At 57.3% G+C, this 12606-nt stretch overlaps 1 protein-coding gene across 1 annotated transcript; it reads right to left on the reverse strand.

Annotated features, from left to right (window-relative positions):
- Positions 1 to 579: 579 nt before the first annotated feature.
- Positions 580 to 10961, reverse strand: LOC140720666 (uncharacterized). Its single transcript, XM_073035519.1, has 6 exons — positions 10697 to 10961; positions 7343 to 7462; positions 7094 to 7150; positions 4748 to 4870; positions 1670 to 1792; positions 580 to 1035 (listed from the first exon to the last, which is right to left on the reverse strand). The coding sequence occupies exons 1-6, from the start codon at positions 10883 to 10885 to the stop codon at positions 934 to 936; spliced, it is 714 nt and encodes a 237-aa protein (XP_072891620.1). The 5' UTR covers positions 10886 to 10961; the 3' UTR covers positions 580 to 933.
- Positions 10962 to 12606: the final 1645 nt, after the last annotated feature.

Consider the following 12606-nt stretch of genomic DNA (forward strand, 5'->3'; position numbering starts at 1 on the left):
AAGGAGAAAGGGGGAGCAGGGGTCGGGGACGCGGTCAGGGCTGATGGGTCGGGGAGTTCATTGTCTCAACGAGGGAGAGGGGAGTGACTCACTCAACGGACGGGGGAGAAGGGATTGGGTGGGGGAGCGAAATTTCCCATCAGAAAATGTTCACCAAAATGTGGTGGATGGCGGGAGAAAGGGCAAGGGGCCAGAGAGGGGAAAGGGTGTCAGAAGTGACGGGGTGAGTACGGGAGTGACTCACTGGGTAACAGAGAGAGAGAAAGAGGGCGATGAGGAGAGGTGAAGATTGGCATCGCAACATGGCAGCCCCAACCAGCATACGATGCAGAGCGTCGAGATGGCGGGGAGAGGAGAGCGAGGGGAGGTAGGGAAGGGGTTTGCGAGTGATGGGATGGGAAGGAGGGTGACAAGATGGTGAGTGTGAGGGAGTGGGAAGGAGGGTCTGACTGTCACACAATGGCAGTCGGCAGAAGGTTAAATGGAGAGATGTGAGAGCGGGCACCGAGGGGAAGGAGAGGAGGGATGAGGAGTTGAGATTGAATAAACAGGGAGGGAAGTGAGTGGAAGGTGAGGAAAAGGGTTTGCCCCATTCTATGATGCGGGGAGAGCGGTTGTCAATGGTAACCATCACAAAATGGCCACCAGCCAGGGTGAAATGGGCGGTGATAGAGGGGAGAGCGAGGGGACAGAGAGCGGAGTGTTTCAGGAGTGACGGGAGCCGAGGGTGGGAGAGGGCGGCTCGTAACAAGGGAGATGGAACTGCGGGGTTCCCACGGGGGAGGAATATGACTACGGGAAGAGGCTAGCACCGTTACCCTCCCCTCCCCTCCTCAGTCTCGAAAGTCCTGCTTTGACTTTTCTTTCGGGCTGAGCCTCAGATCGTTCGGCCCGAATCCTTCAGGCTGTCCCGTAGAGTAGGGGGACGTGTCGTCACTGGGGCCCGTCAAAGGCAGGAGTGGGCGCCGGCTTGCCGGAGAAGACGGAGGCGAGGTCTGGCGGTGCGGGCTGGTTGGCGTGGATCACCACCATTTTCTGCAGGGTGGGGGAGAGGGAGGGGTCAGATCGATGAGGGAAGAAAGATAAAGTGAGGAGAGGAGATGAGACCCTCTCAGTCCCCTCTGTCCCCTCTTCTCTCTCTATCTCTTCCCCCACCTCTCTCTCCTCACCCTATCCTCCTCTCTCCACCCCGTCCACCCTATCCTCCTCTCTCCACCCCTCTTCCCACCCTATCCTCCTCTCCCCACCCCATCATCCTCTCTCCACCCCTCTCCACCCTATCCTCCTCTCCCCACCCCATCATCCTCTCTCCACCCCTCTCCACCCTATCCTCCTCTCTCCACCCTATCCTCCTCTCTCCACCCTTCCCACCCTAACCTCTCTCCACCCCTCCACCCTATCCTCCTCTCCCCACCCCATCATCCTCTCTCCACCCTATCCTCCTCTCTCCTCCCCTCTCCCCACCCTATCCTCCTGTCTCCACCCCCTCCACCCATCCTCCTCTCTCCACCCCTCTCCCCACCCTTTTATTCCTTTTCTGCCCCCATCTCTCTCTACCCCTCCACTCTCTTGTTCCCTCCCCACGCTGTTCACCTCCCCCATCTCTTGTCACCATGCCCCATCCCTCGCCGCCCACAGCACCCCCCGTGCACAGGAAGATCCCACTCACCACCGGAGGCTGTGCGGCGCAGCACTCGAGGTCCCTGCAGTTGGCGATGGCCGTGAGGACGGACATCACCAGCGAGACCAGGCAGTTGACCAGCAAGATCACCGTGATCCCGCTGACAAACCTCTGCGAGATTCGGTGTTTGGCGGAGGGACAGAGCGGAGGGAGCATGGGAGGGGGGAGAGAGCCAGACGGAAAGAGAGGAGTGGAGGGTGGGGGGGGGGAGACAAAGAGAAATGGGGTGAGAGACAGAGAGGAGAGAGAGAGAGGGAGGGAGGGGCATGGGTGGAGTTGTCCGGGGAAGAGAGAGGGGTGAGGGAGAGTGGGTATTGGGGTAGGCGGAGGTGGGGAGACCCAGACGGGGAGGAAGAGAAGGGGGGCAATGGGTGAGGAAGAGAGGGGGTGGGTGGGAGAGAGATGGGGGTAGGGAAGGGGGAGAAAGAAGAGAGGTGGCAGAGGACAGTTGATCGAGGGAGAGACATGAGAGTCAGATGGGGGAGAGAGAGGTGAGAGGCAGGAGATGAGAGAGGTCGGACAGGGAAGGCAGAGAAGGGTGGAAAACAGAGAGGGGCAGAGACAGACAGAGTGATACATGGACAGGGTGAGAGGCGGAGAGGGGTGAAAGAGGGAGAGGGGTGAGAGACGGAGAACTTTAGACTTCGATTCACGGAACACACCAAGTTTTGGTTTATAACCATATAACAATTAATGCATGGAAACAGGCCATCTCGGCTCTTCTAGTCCGTGCCGAACGCTTACTCTCACCTAGTCCCACCGACCTACACTCAATCCATAACCCTCTATTCCTTTCCTGTCCATTTTTTTAATGACAAAATCGAACCTGCCTCTACCACTTTTACTGGAAGCTGCTACCACTCTCTGAGTAAAGAAATTCCATCTCGTGTTGCCCCTAAACTTTTGCCCCCTAACTCTCAACTCATGTCCTCTTGTCTGAATCTCCCCTACTCTCAATGGAAAAAGCCAATCCACGTCAACTCTACCCCCCTATAATTTTAAATATCTCTATCAAGTCCCCCCTCAACCTTCTACGCTCCAAAGAATAAAGACCTAACTTGTTCAGCCTTTCCCTGTAACTTAGGTGATGAAACCCAGGTGACATTCTAGTAAATCTCCTCTGTACTCTCTCTATTTTGTTGACATCTTTCCAATAATTCGGTGACCGGAACTGTACACAATACTCCAAATTCTGGCCTCACCAATGCCTTGTACAATTTTAACATTACATCCCAACTCCTATACTCAATGCTCTGATTTATAAAGGCCAGCCTACCAAAAGCATTCTTCACCACCCTATCCACATGAGATTCCACCTTCAGGGAACTATGTACCATTATTCCTAGATTCCTGGATTTTCCTAGATTTATGGTTCCCTGGAAGTCGGGTCACAGGCAGACGGGGCGGTGAAGGCGGCGTTTGGCATGCCCGCAATTGTCAGACAGGGCACCGTGTACCGGAGACGAGAGCTCACGGGGATTTACGAGGGTGTCGCCGGGACTCGAGGGGCTGAGTTATGGAGAGAGTCGGGCAGGTAGGGACTTCATTCCCTGGAGCGTAGGGGGGAATCTTGAATCATAGGGCACAGGTTTTAGAGATTTAATAGGGGACCCGATGGGAAAATTTTTCACACAGAGGGTGGTCCGTCTGTGGAAGGAGCTGCCAGAGGAAGTGGTCGGGGCAGGTACATTAACGACACTCGGACAGGGACACGGATAGGAAAGGTTTAGAGGGATACGGGTGGGTCCGTCTGTGGAAGGAACTGCCAGAGGAAGTGATCGAGGCAGGTACATTAACGACACTCAGACAGGGACATGGATAGGAAAGATTTAGAGGGATACGGGTGGTCCGTCTGTGGAAGGAGCTGCCGGAGGAAGTGGTCTGGGCAGGTACATTAACGACACTCAGACAGGGACACGGATAGGAAAGGTTTAGAGGGATACGGGTGGTCCGTCTGTGGAAGGAGCTGCCGGAGGAAGTGGTCGAGGCAGGTCCATTAACGACACTCGGACATGGACACGGATAGGAAAGGTTTAGAGGGATACGGGTGGTCCGTCTGTGGAAGGAGCTGCCAGAGGAAGTGGTCGAGGCAGGTCCATTAACGACACTCGGACATGGACACGGATAGGAAAGGTTTAGAGGGATACGGGTGGTCCGTCTATGGAAGGAGCCGCCGGAGGAAGTGGTCGAGGCAGGTACATTAACGACACTCGGACAGGGACACAGATAGGAAAGGTTTAGAGGGATACGGGTGGTCCGTCTGTGGAAGGAGCTGCCGGAGGAAGTGGTCGAGGCAGGTCCATTAACGACACTCGGACAGGGACACGGATAGGAAAGGTTTAGAGGGATACGGGTGGTCCGTCTGTGGAAGGAGCTGCCGGAGGAAGTGGTCGAGGCAGGTACATTAACGACACTCGGACAGGGACACGGATAGGAAAGGTTTAGAGGGATACGGGTGGGCCGTCTGTGGAAGGAGCTGCCGGAGGAAGTCGTCGAGGTAGGTACATTAACGACACTCGGACAGGGACACGGATAGGAAAGGTTTAGAGGGATACGGGTGGTCCGTCTGTGGAAGAGGCTGCCGGAGGAAGTGGTCGAGTCAGGTACATTAACGACACTCGGACAGGGACACGGATAGGAAAGGTTTAGAGGGATACGGGTGGTCCGTCTGTGGAAGGAGCTGCCGGAGGAATTGGTCGAGGGAGGGAGGGGTGAGGAGAGGAGAGAGGGGCCGCTACAACAGAGGGGAGGGAGGGTTCGGAGGAGGCTTTTGCGTGGAGTGAGGGAGCGCTACCGCGAGGGGAGCAAGGTAGCACCGCGGGAGAGGGGGAAGGCCGTGGGTGCGAGGTGGGGGTGTGTGGATGAGGGCTGGCTCTCCTGTGTGTGTGTGTGTGTGTGTGTGTGTGTGTGTGTGTGTGTGTGTATGTGTGTGTGTGTCTGTGTGTGTGTGTGTGTGTGTGTGTGTGTGTGTGTGTGTGTGTCTGTGTGTGTGTGTGTGTGTGTGTGTGTGTGTGTGTGTGTGTGTCTGTGTGTGTGTGTGTGTTGGGGGGCGGACGGAACACTCACCATCCGGCATCCGGTGTAGCAGTACCCGATGCAGGGGAAGATGCGGACGTTCAGCGAGTACAGGATGACGGCGGGAGTGCAGGCGAGGGCGCAGATCACATTCGCAACCAGGCAGGCGATCGTCTGCCGTAGAGAGAGAGAGAAAGAGAGAGAGCGTGAGTGTGGGAGGAAATAGCAAAGGATAAATTGAGAAGAGGCAGAGGAGGGGGGAGGAGGAGAGAGAGAGAAAGGGAGAGAGAGAGAGGGAGTGTGGGAGGAAAGAGCAAAGGATAAATTGAGAAGAGGCAGAGGAGGGGAGAGGAGGAGAGAGAGAGAGAAAGGGAGAGAGACATGGAAGGGGAGAGACAAGGAGCGAGAGAGATAAGTTTGAAAGGGACAGTGGAAGTGACGGGAGGGGGAGACCAACTGAACAGGGAAAGCAGCGAGAGGGGGGAGAGAGAGTGTGTGTGTGTGGAAACGGTGCGGGAGGAGGGACAGAGAGAGAGAGTGGGAGAGGAATTGAAAAGGGAGGAGAGAGGGTGGATCGAGAGCCGGTGAGAGGGATGTAGGAAGAGAGTGGGGGAGAGAGATAAGATACGGGGCGATGGAGAGAGAGAGGGAAGGAGGGGGAGAGAGAGAGAGAGCCAGAAAGTAGAAAGGAAGTGGAGATCGGAACAGGGAGAGAGAGAGAAATTGGAAGGGAGGTGGGGGGTGAGAAAGACTTGTTTACTATGGTGTGGGAGGTGGAGTTATCTGATGGACAATTAATGATTTTCCCTGCGGCTTGTTTTGAATAGAACACTACAGCACAGTACAGGCCCTTCAGCCCTCCATGTTGTGCCGACCCAAATAAACCTTAAAAAATAGTACTAAACCCACACTACCCCGTTACCCTCCATTTTGGACTGTGACTCCTGCCAACTGAGCTTGAATGAGTTTGAGAACTTTATTTTTACCTCTATATAGGCATAATATTGCTAACTCTTGGTTTACTTTCTTACTATATTTGGAAGTTACGATTAAAATAGTGATTTGTTAACAGCAACACCGGGCTCCGGCTGTATTCTGTTCCATTCACAGGGTCGTTTGTACGTGACAGAATGTAGAGGGGCGAGTGAGAGAGAGAGAGAGAGAGAGAGAGAGAGAGAGAGAGAGAGAGAGAGAGAGAGAGAGAGAGAGAGAGAGAGAGAGAGAGAGAGAGAGAGAGAGAGAGAGAGAGAGAGAGAGAGAGAAAGAAAAGCGAGGAGATGGACAGAGGGACAGTGGTAAGGGAGAAAGGGGAACGGGTTGGTAGTCCCAGAGATGGAAGGAAAGTGGAAAAGAGATGGGGGAGTGACACGGAGTGAAAATGTAGGAGAGGCGGGAAGGATCAGAGGGAGAGAAGGGGAGCGTGAGAGGGCGAAGAGAGAAGAGTGGACAGAGGGAGATGGTGTAGAGAAGAGATGAAGAAGTCGGGAGAGGGAGCGCAGGGAAAAGGGAGGGGAAAGAGAGAGAGAGGGTGAGAGAGAGAGGAAGAGGAGGAAGAGAAATGTGAGAGACACCGCGATGGGGGATAAAGAAAGGGAGAAGAAAGAGGGGAAGTGAGAGAGAGGGTGGGGGAAGGAGAGAAAGAGGTGGAAGGAGAGAGAAGAGGGAAGGAGAGAGAGGGGAGAGAGGGAGAAGGGGAGAGAGGGGAGGGAGAGGGGAGGAGACAGAGAGAAGGAGGAGGAGAGAGAGAGAGCGAAGGGGAGGGGAAAGAGACTGAAGGAGGAGAGGGGAGGAGAGAGAGGGGGAGAGGGGGGAGGAGAGAGGGAAAAGAGAGAGGGGAGGAGAGAGTGAGAAGGGGAGGAGAGAGAGAGCGAAGGGGAGGGGAGAGAGACTGGAGGAGGAGAGAGGGGGGAAGGAGAGAGAGGAGAGAGGGGAGGAGAGAGGGAGAAGGAGGAGAAGAGAGAGAGTGGAGGGGAAAGAGACTGAAGGAGGAGAAGGGAGAAGGAGAGAGAGGGGGAGAGAGGGGAGGAGAGAGGGAAAAGAGAGAGGGGAGGAGAGAGTGAGAAGGGGAGGAGAGAGAGAGCAAAGGGGAGGGGAGAGAGACTGGAGGAGAAGAGAGGGGGGAAGGAGAGAGAGGAGAGAGGGAGAAGGAGGAGAAGAGAGAGAGTGGAGGGGAAAGAGACTGAAGGAGGAGAAGGGAGAAGGAGAGAGAGGGGGAGAGAGGGGAGAGGGAAAAGAGAGAGGCAGGGGAGGAGAGAGAGGGGTGGAGGGAGAGTGGGAAGAAGAGAGAGAGAGAAGGCTGAAGGGGAGAGAGAGAAGGGCGAAGGAGAGAAAGATAGAGGCGGGGAAGGGGAGAGAGGGAGAGGGGAAGGATACGGAGGCAGGGAACTGCAAACTCACCGTGGATTTGTTTGGACACTTGTGAACAGCCTTGATTAACATCCCGGCCACTGTGGACTGAATAAACCGTGTCAGGCGATCAATTCTGAGCAGGTGCAACTCCCACCTCACCGCCCCCTCTCCCCCTAGTTTCCCTCAGCCCTCCCTCTCCATCGCCGGTCGCCTCCCCCTCCGCCCCTCTCCCTCGTGGCCGCCTCCCTCCTTGCTGACCCGGCCCTGCCCGCGGGGGGGTGGGGGGGCCGCACTCACAATGACGCCCGTCCACCAGGGAGTGCCGACCAACATGGCGTAACCCAGCTGCCAGCGGGCGATGAACAGGATCAGCAGACCCAGCAGAGCGCTCGAGATCCCCGAGGCCATTTGCCCGAACTGCGGGGGAAACATAGAAAATGAGAAACATAGAAAATAGGTGCAGGAGTAGGCCACTCGGCCCTTCGAGCCTGCACCGCCATTCAGTATGATCATGACTGATCATCCAACTCAGAACCCTGTACCTGCTTTCTCTCCATACCCTCTGATCCCTTTAGCCACAAGGGCCATATCTAACTCCCTCTTAAATATAGCCAAAGAACTGGCCTCAACTGTTTCCTGTAGCAGAGAATTCCACAGATTCACCACTCTCTGTGTGAAGAAGTTTCTCCTCATCTCGGTCCTAAAAGGCTTCCCCTTTATCCTTAAACTGTGACCCCTCGTTCTGGACTTCCCCAACATCGGAAACAATCTTCCTGCATCTAGCCTGTTCAATCCCTTTAGAATTTTATACGTTTCAATAAGATCCCCCCTCAATCTTCTAAATTCCAGCGAGTATAAGCCTAGTCGATCCAGTCTTTCTTCATATGAAAGTCCTACCATCCCAGGAATCAATCTGGTGAACCTTCTCTGTACTCCCTCTATGGCAAGAATGTCTTTCCTCAGATTAGGGGACCAAAACTGCACACAATATTCTAGGTGCGGTCTCACCAGGGCCCTGTACAACTGCAGTAGAACCTCCCTTCTCCTGTACTGAAAGAGAGGGGGAAGGGGTGAGAGGAAGGGGAGGGAGGGAGGAGAGAGGAGTGGCGGGAATTTAAAGGGGAGGGGGTGAGAGAGGAGGAGGGAGCTTGAGGGGGAAGGGAGTGGCGGAAGGAGAGGCGGGCGGAGATGGGGGAGGGGGAGAGGAGTGTGAGGGATGGGGGGCGGACAGTAGGGAGGTGTGGAGAGAGAGAGATGAAGCGGGAAAGAGGGGGAGTGGGTGAGAGGGAGAAGGTGGAAGAGAGGGCAGGGAGGTGCAGGGATGGGGAATGTGTGGGGACAGAGAGAGACAGGGAGTTAGAGGGGGCAAGGTGCGGGTGTGAGGGGGTGAGAGCTGGGGACAGATAGCAACAAAAAGTACAGGCAGTAAACAGGACGTTCAGCTACAAAGTAGTGCCGAATAAGCTAAAATAGTTTTCAAATGGAGAACACAACTTATGTCCACAAATTGCCCATATTCATCCATTTTCCATGTATTCAGTACAGGGGGACCTCGGCGTACGAGGGTGGGACACGCACCGTGAACGGTGGGGAGTGTCGAGGGACGGGGGGTCCTCGGCGTACGAGGGTGGGACACGGACCGTGAACGGTGGGGAGTGTCGAGGGACGGGGGGACCTCGGCGTACGAGGGTGGGACACGCACCGTGAACGGTGGGGAGTGTCGAGGGACGGGGGACCTCGGCGTACGAGGGTGGGACACGCACCGTGAACGGTGGGGAGTGTCGAGGGACGGGGGGACCTCGGCGTACGAGGGTGGGACACGCACCGTGAACGGTGGGGAGTGTCGAGGGACGGGGGGACCTCGGCGTACGAGGGTAGGACACGCACCGTGAACGGTGGGGAGTGTCGAGGGACAGGGGGACCTCGGCGTCCGAGGGCAGGACACGCACCGTGAACGGTGGGGAGTGTCGAGGGACGGGGTACCTCCGCGTACGAGGGTGGGACACGCACCGTGAACGGTGGGGAGTGTCGAGGGACGGGGTACCTCCGCGTACGAGGGTGGGACACACACTGTGAACGGTGGGGAGTGTCGAGGGACGGGGGGACCTCGGGGTACGAGGGTAGGACACGCACCGTGAACGGTGGGGAATGTCGAGGGACGGGGGGACCTCGGTGTACGAGGGTGGGACACGGACTGTGAACGGTGGGGAGTGTCGAGGGACGGGCGGGACCTCGGCGTATGAGGGTAGGACACGCACCGTGAACGGTGGGGAGTGTGGAGGGACGGGGGGACCTCGGTGTACGAGGGTGGGACATGGACTGTGAACGGTGGGGGAGTGTCGAGGGACGGGCGGGACCTCGGCGTATGAGGGTAGGACACGCACCGTGAACGGTGGGGAGTGTGGAGGGACGGGGGGACCTCGGTGTACGAGGGTGGGACACGGACTGTGAACGGTGGGGAGTGTCGAGGGACGGGCGGGACCTCGGCGTATGAGGGTAGGACACGCACCGTGAACGGTGGGGAGTGTGGAGGGACGGGGGGACCTCGGCGTACGACGGTGGGGACATGCACCGTGAACGGTGGGGAGTGTCGAGGGACGGGGGGACCTCGGCGTACGAGGGTAGGACACGCACCGCGAACGGTGAGGAGTGTGGAGGGACGGGGGGACCTCGGCGTACGAGGGTAGGACACGCACCGTGAACGGTGGGGAGTGTCGAGGGACGGGGGGACCTCGGGGTACGAGGGTAGGACACGCACCGTGAACGGCGGGGAGTGTCGAGGGACGGGGGGACCTCGGGGTACGAGGATGGGACACGGACTGTGAACGGTGCGGAGTGTCGAGGGACGGGGGGACCTCGGCGTACGAGGGTGGGACACGGACCGTGAACGGTGGGGAGTGTCGAGGGACGGGGGAACCTCGGCGTACGAGGGTGGGACACGGACCGTGAACGGTGGGGAGTGTCGAGGGACGGGGGGACCTCGGCGTACGAAGTCGGGACACGCACCGTGAACGGTGGTGAGTGTCGAGGGACGGGGTGACCTCGGGGTACGAGGGTAGGACACGGACCTTGAACGGTGGGGAGTGTCGAGGGACGGGGGGACCTCGGCGTACGAGGGTCGGACACGGACTGTGAACGGTGGGGAGTGTCGAGGGACGGGGGGACCTCGGCGTACGAGGGTGGGACACGGACCGTGAACGGTGGGGAGTGTCGAGGGACGGGGGGACCTCGGCGTACGAGGATCGGACACGGACTGTGAACGGTGGGGAGTGTCGAGGGACGGGGGGACCTCGGCGTACGAGGGTGGGACACGGACCGTGAACGGTGGGGGAGTGTCGAGGGACGGGGGGACCTCGGGGTACGAGGGTGGGACACGGACCGTGAACGGTGGGGAGTGTCGAGGGGCGGGGGGACCTCGGGGTACGAGGGTGGGACACGGACCGTGAACGGTGGGGAGTGTCGAGGGACGGGGGGGACCTCGGCGTACGAGGGTAGGACACGTACGGTGAACGGTGGGGAGTGTCGAGGGGCGGGAAGACCTCGGGGTACGAGGGTGGGACACGGACTGTGAACGGTGGGGAGTGTCCCTTCCCTAGCCGCCCCCCGCCCCGATATCGGCTCGGCCCCGCGGCGGATCCCTCGGCCACCCACCGCTAGGTTTCTCAGTCTCCTCCTGGTCGCCTCCCTCTCGGCCTCGGCCGCCTCCTCCTCTCGGCCGGGGATCACGTAGGTCCCCGGCGGGAGCTGCGCGCTGGCGTAGGACGGCGGGAATCCCGGGATCTGGCACAGCGGCTCCGTCACCAGGAACGTTGTGTCCGCCTTCGCCGGAATCGGCATCATGGAGAGAGTCTGCCGGGGGGTGGGGGTGTTGGGGAGGAAGGGAGAAGAGGGTCTTTGACCGGTGTACTGTCCGTTAAACCCTCCCTCAGTCCATCTTGTACTCCCCTCCCCGTGTCATAGATCATAGAACGTAGATCAAGAACAGGCCATTGGGCCCACAATGTTGTACCGTCCAAGCTGAAAGTCAAATCAAAAACGACACCAATCCCTCCACCTTCCTCATCTCCACGTGCCTCTCCAAATGTCTCTTAAAAACCCCTAATGTATTTACCGGCAGATCAGGCATCCACCACTTTCCGAGTAAAAAAAAAAACTTACCCCTCACATCAACCCCCCCCCCGTCACTTTCAGTGCCTGCCCTCTGGTATGAGACATGTCAACCCTGGGAAACTGATACCCCCCTGTCCACTCTATCTATGCCTCTCATAATCCGGTAAACTGCTCTCAGATCTCCCCTCGGCCTCCAGCGAAAACAACCCACGTTATCCAGCCTCTCGTGACAGCACATGCCCTCTAAACCAGGCAGCGTCCTGGTGAAACTCTTCTGCCCCCTCTCCGAAGCCTCGACATCCTCCCCGTACTGGGACGGCCAGAACTGTCCACAATTCTCCAGGTGTAGCCTGACCAGAGTTTAATTAAGTTGCAACATCACCCGCTGACTCTTGAACTCAAAGCCTCGACTAACAAAACCGAGCGTCCCGTAAGCCTCCTTAGCCGCCTCATCGACCTGCGTGGCCGCTTTCAAGGAGCTGTGAACTTGGATCGCAAGATCCCTCTGCTCAGCGACGCTGTTAAAGATCTTGCCATGAACACAGTACTTTCCACTGTAGGAAACATCCTCTCCACATCCACTCTATCTGTGTCCTCTGGTCCTAGACTCCCCCACTACAGGAAACATCCTCTCCACATCCACTCTATCTGTGCCCTCTGGTCCTAGACTCCCCCACTACAGGAAACATCCTCTCCACATCCACTCTATCTGTGTCCTCTGGTCCTAGACTCACTCACTACAGGAAACATCCTCTCCACATCCACTCTATCTGTGTCTTCTGGTGCTAGACTCCCCCATTATAGGAATCATCCTCTCTACATCTACTCTATCCGTGTCCTCTGGTCCTAGACTCCCCCACTATAGGAAAAATCCTCTCCCCATCCACTCTATCTGTGTCCTCTGGTCCTAGACTCCCCCACTACAGGAAACATCCTCTCCCCATCCACTCTATCTGTGTCCTCTGGTCCTAGACTCCCCCACTACAGGAAACATCCTCTCCACATCCACTCTATCTGTGTCTTCTGGTCCTAGACTCCCCCATTATAGGAATCATCCTCTCTACATCTACTCTATCCGTGTCCTCTGGTCCTAGACTCCCCTATTATAGGAATCATCCTCTCTACATCTACTCTATCCGTGTCCTCTGGTCCTAGACTCCCCTATTATAGGAATCATCCTCTCTACATCTACTCTATCTGTGTCCTCTGGTCCTAGACTCCCCCACGATAGGAAACACCCTCTCCACATCCACTCTATCTGTGCCCTCTGGTCCTAGACTCCCCCACTATAGGAAACATCCTCTCCACATCCACTCTATCCGTGCCCTCTGGTCCTAGACTCCCCCATTATAGGAATCATCCTCTCTACATCTACTCTATCTGTGTCCTCTGGTCCCAGACTCCCCCATTATAGGAATCATCCTCTCTACATCCACTCTATGTGTGTCCTC

Source organism: Hemitrygon akajei, unplaced genomic scaffold, assembly GCF_048418815.1.
Source record: "Hemitrygon akajei unplaced genomic scaffold, sHemAka1.3 Scf000045, whole genome shotgun sequence".
Lineage (NCBI taxonomy): Eukaryota > Metazoa > Chordata > Chondrichthyes > Myliobatiformes > Dasyatidae > Hemitrygon > Hemitrygon akajei.

Excerpts from the sequence above, each read along its gene's own strand:
- LOC140720666 (XM_073035519.1), bottom strand. The coding sequence starts at position 10,885 with ATGATGCCGATTCCGGCGAAGGCGGACACAACGTTCCTGGTGACGGAG. Across the intron at positions 7,463-10,696 it reads GGAGACTGAGAAACCTAGCG|TTCGGGCAAATGGCCTCGGG; the intron begins GTGGGTGGCCGA and ends TTTCCCCCGCAG. Across the intron at positions 1,793-4,747 it reads GCTACACCGGATGCCGGATG|AGGTTTGTCAGCGGGATCAC; the intron begins GTGAGTGTTCCG and ends CGAATCTCGCAG.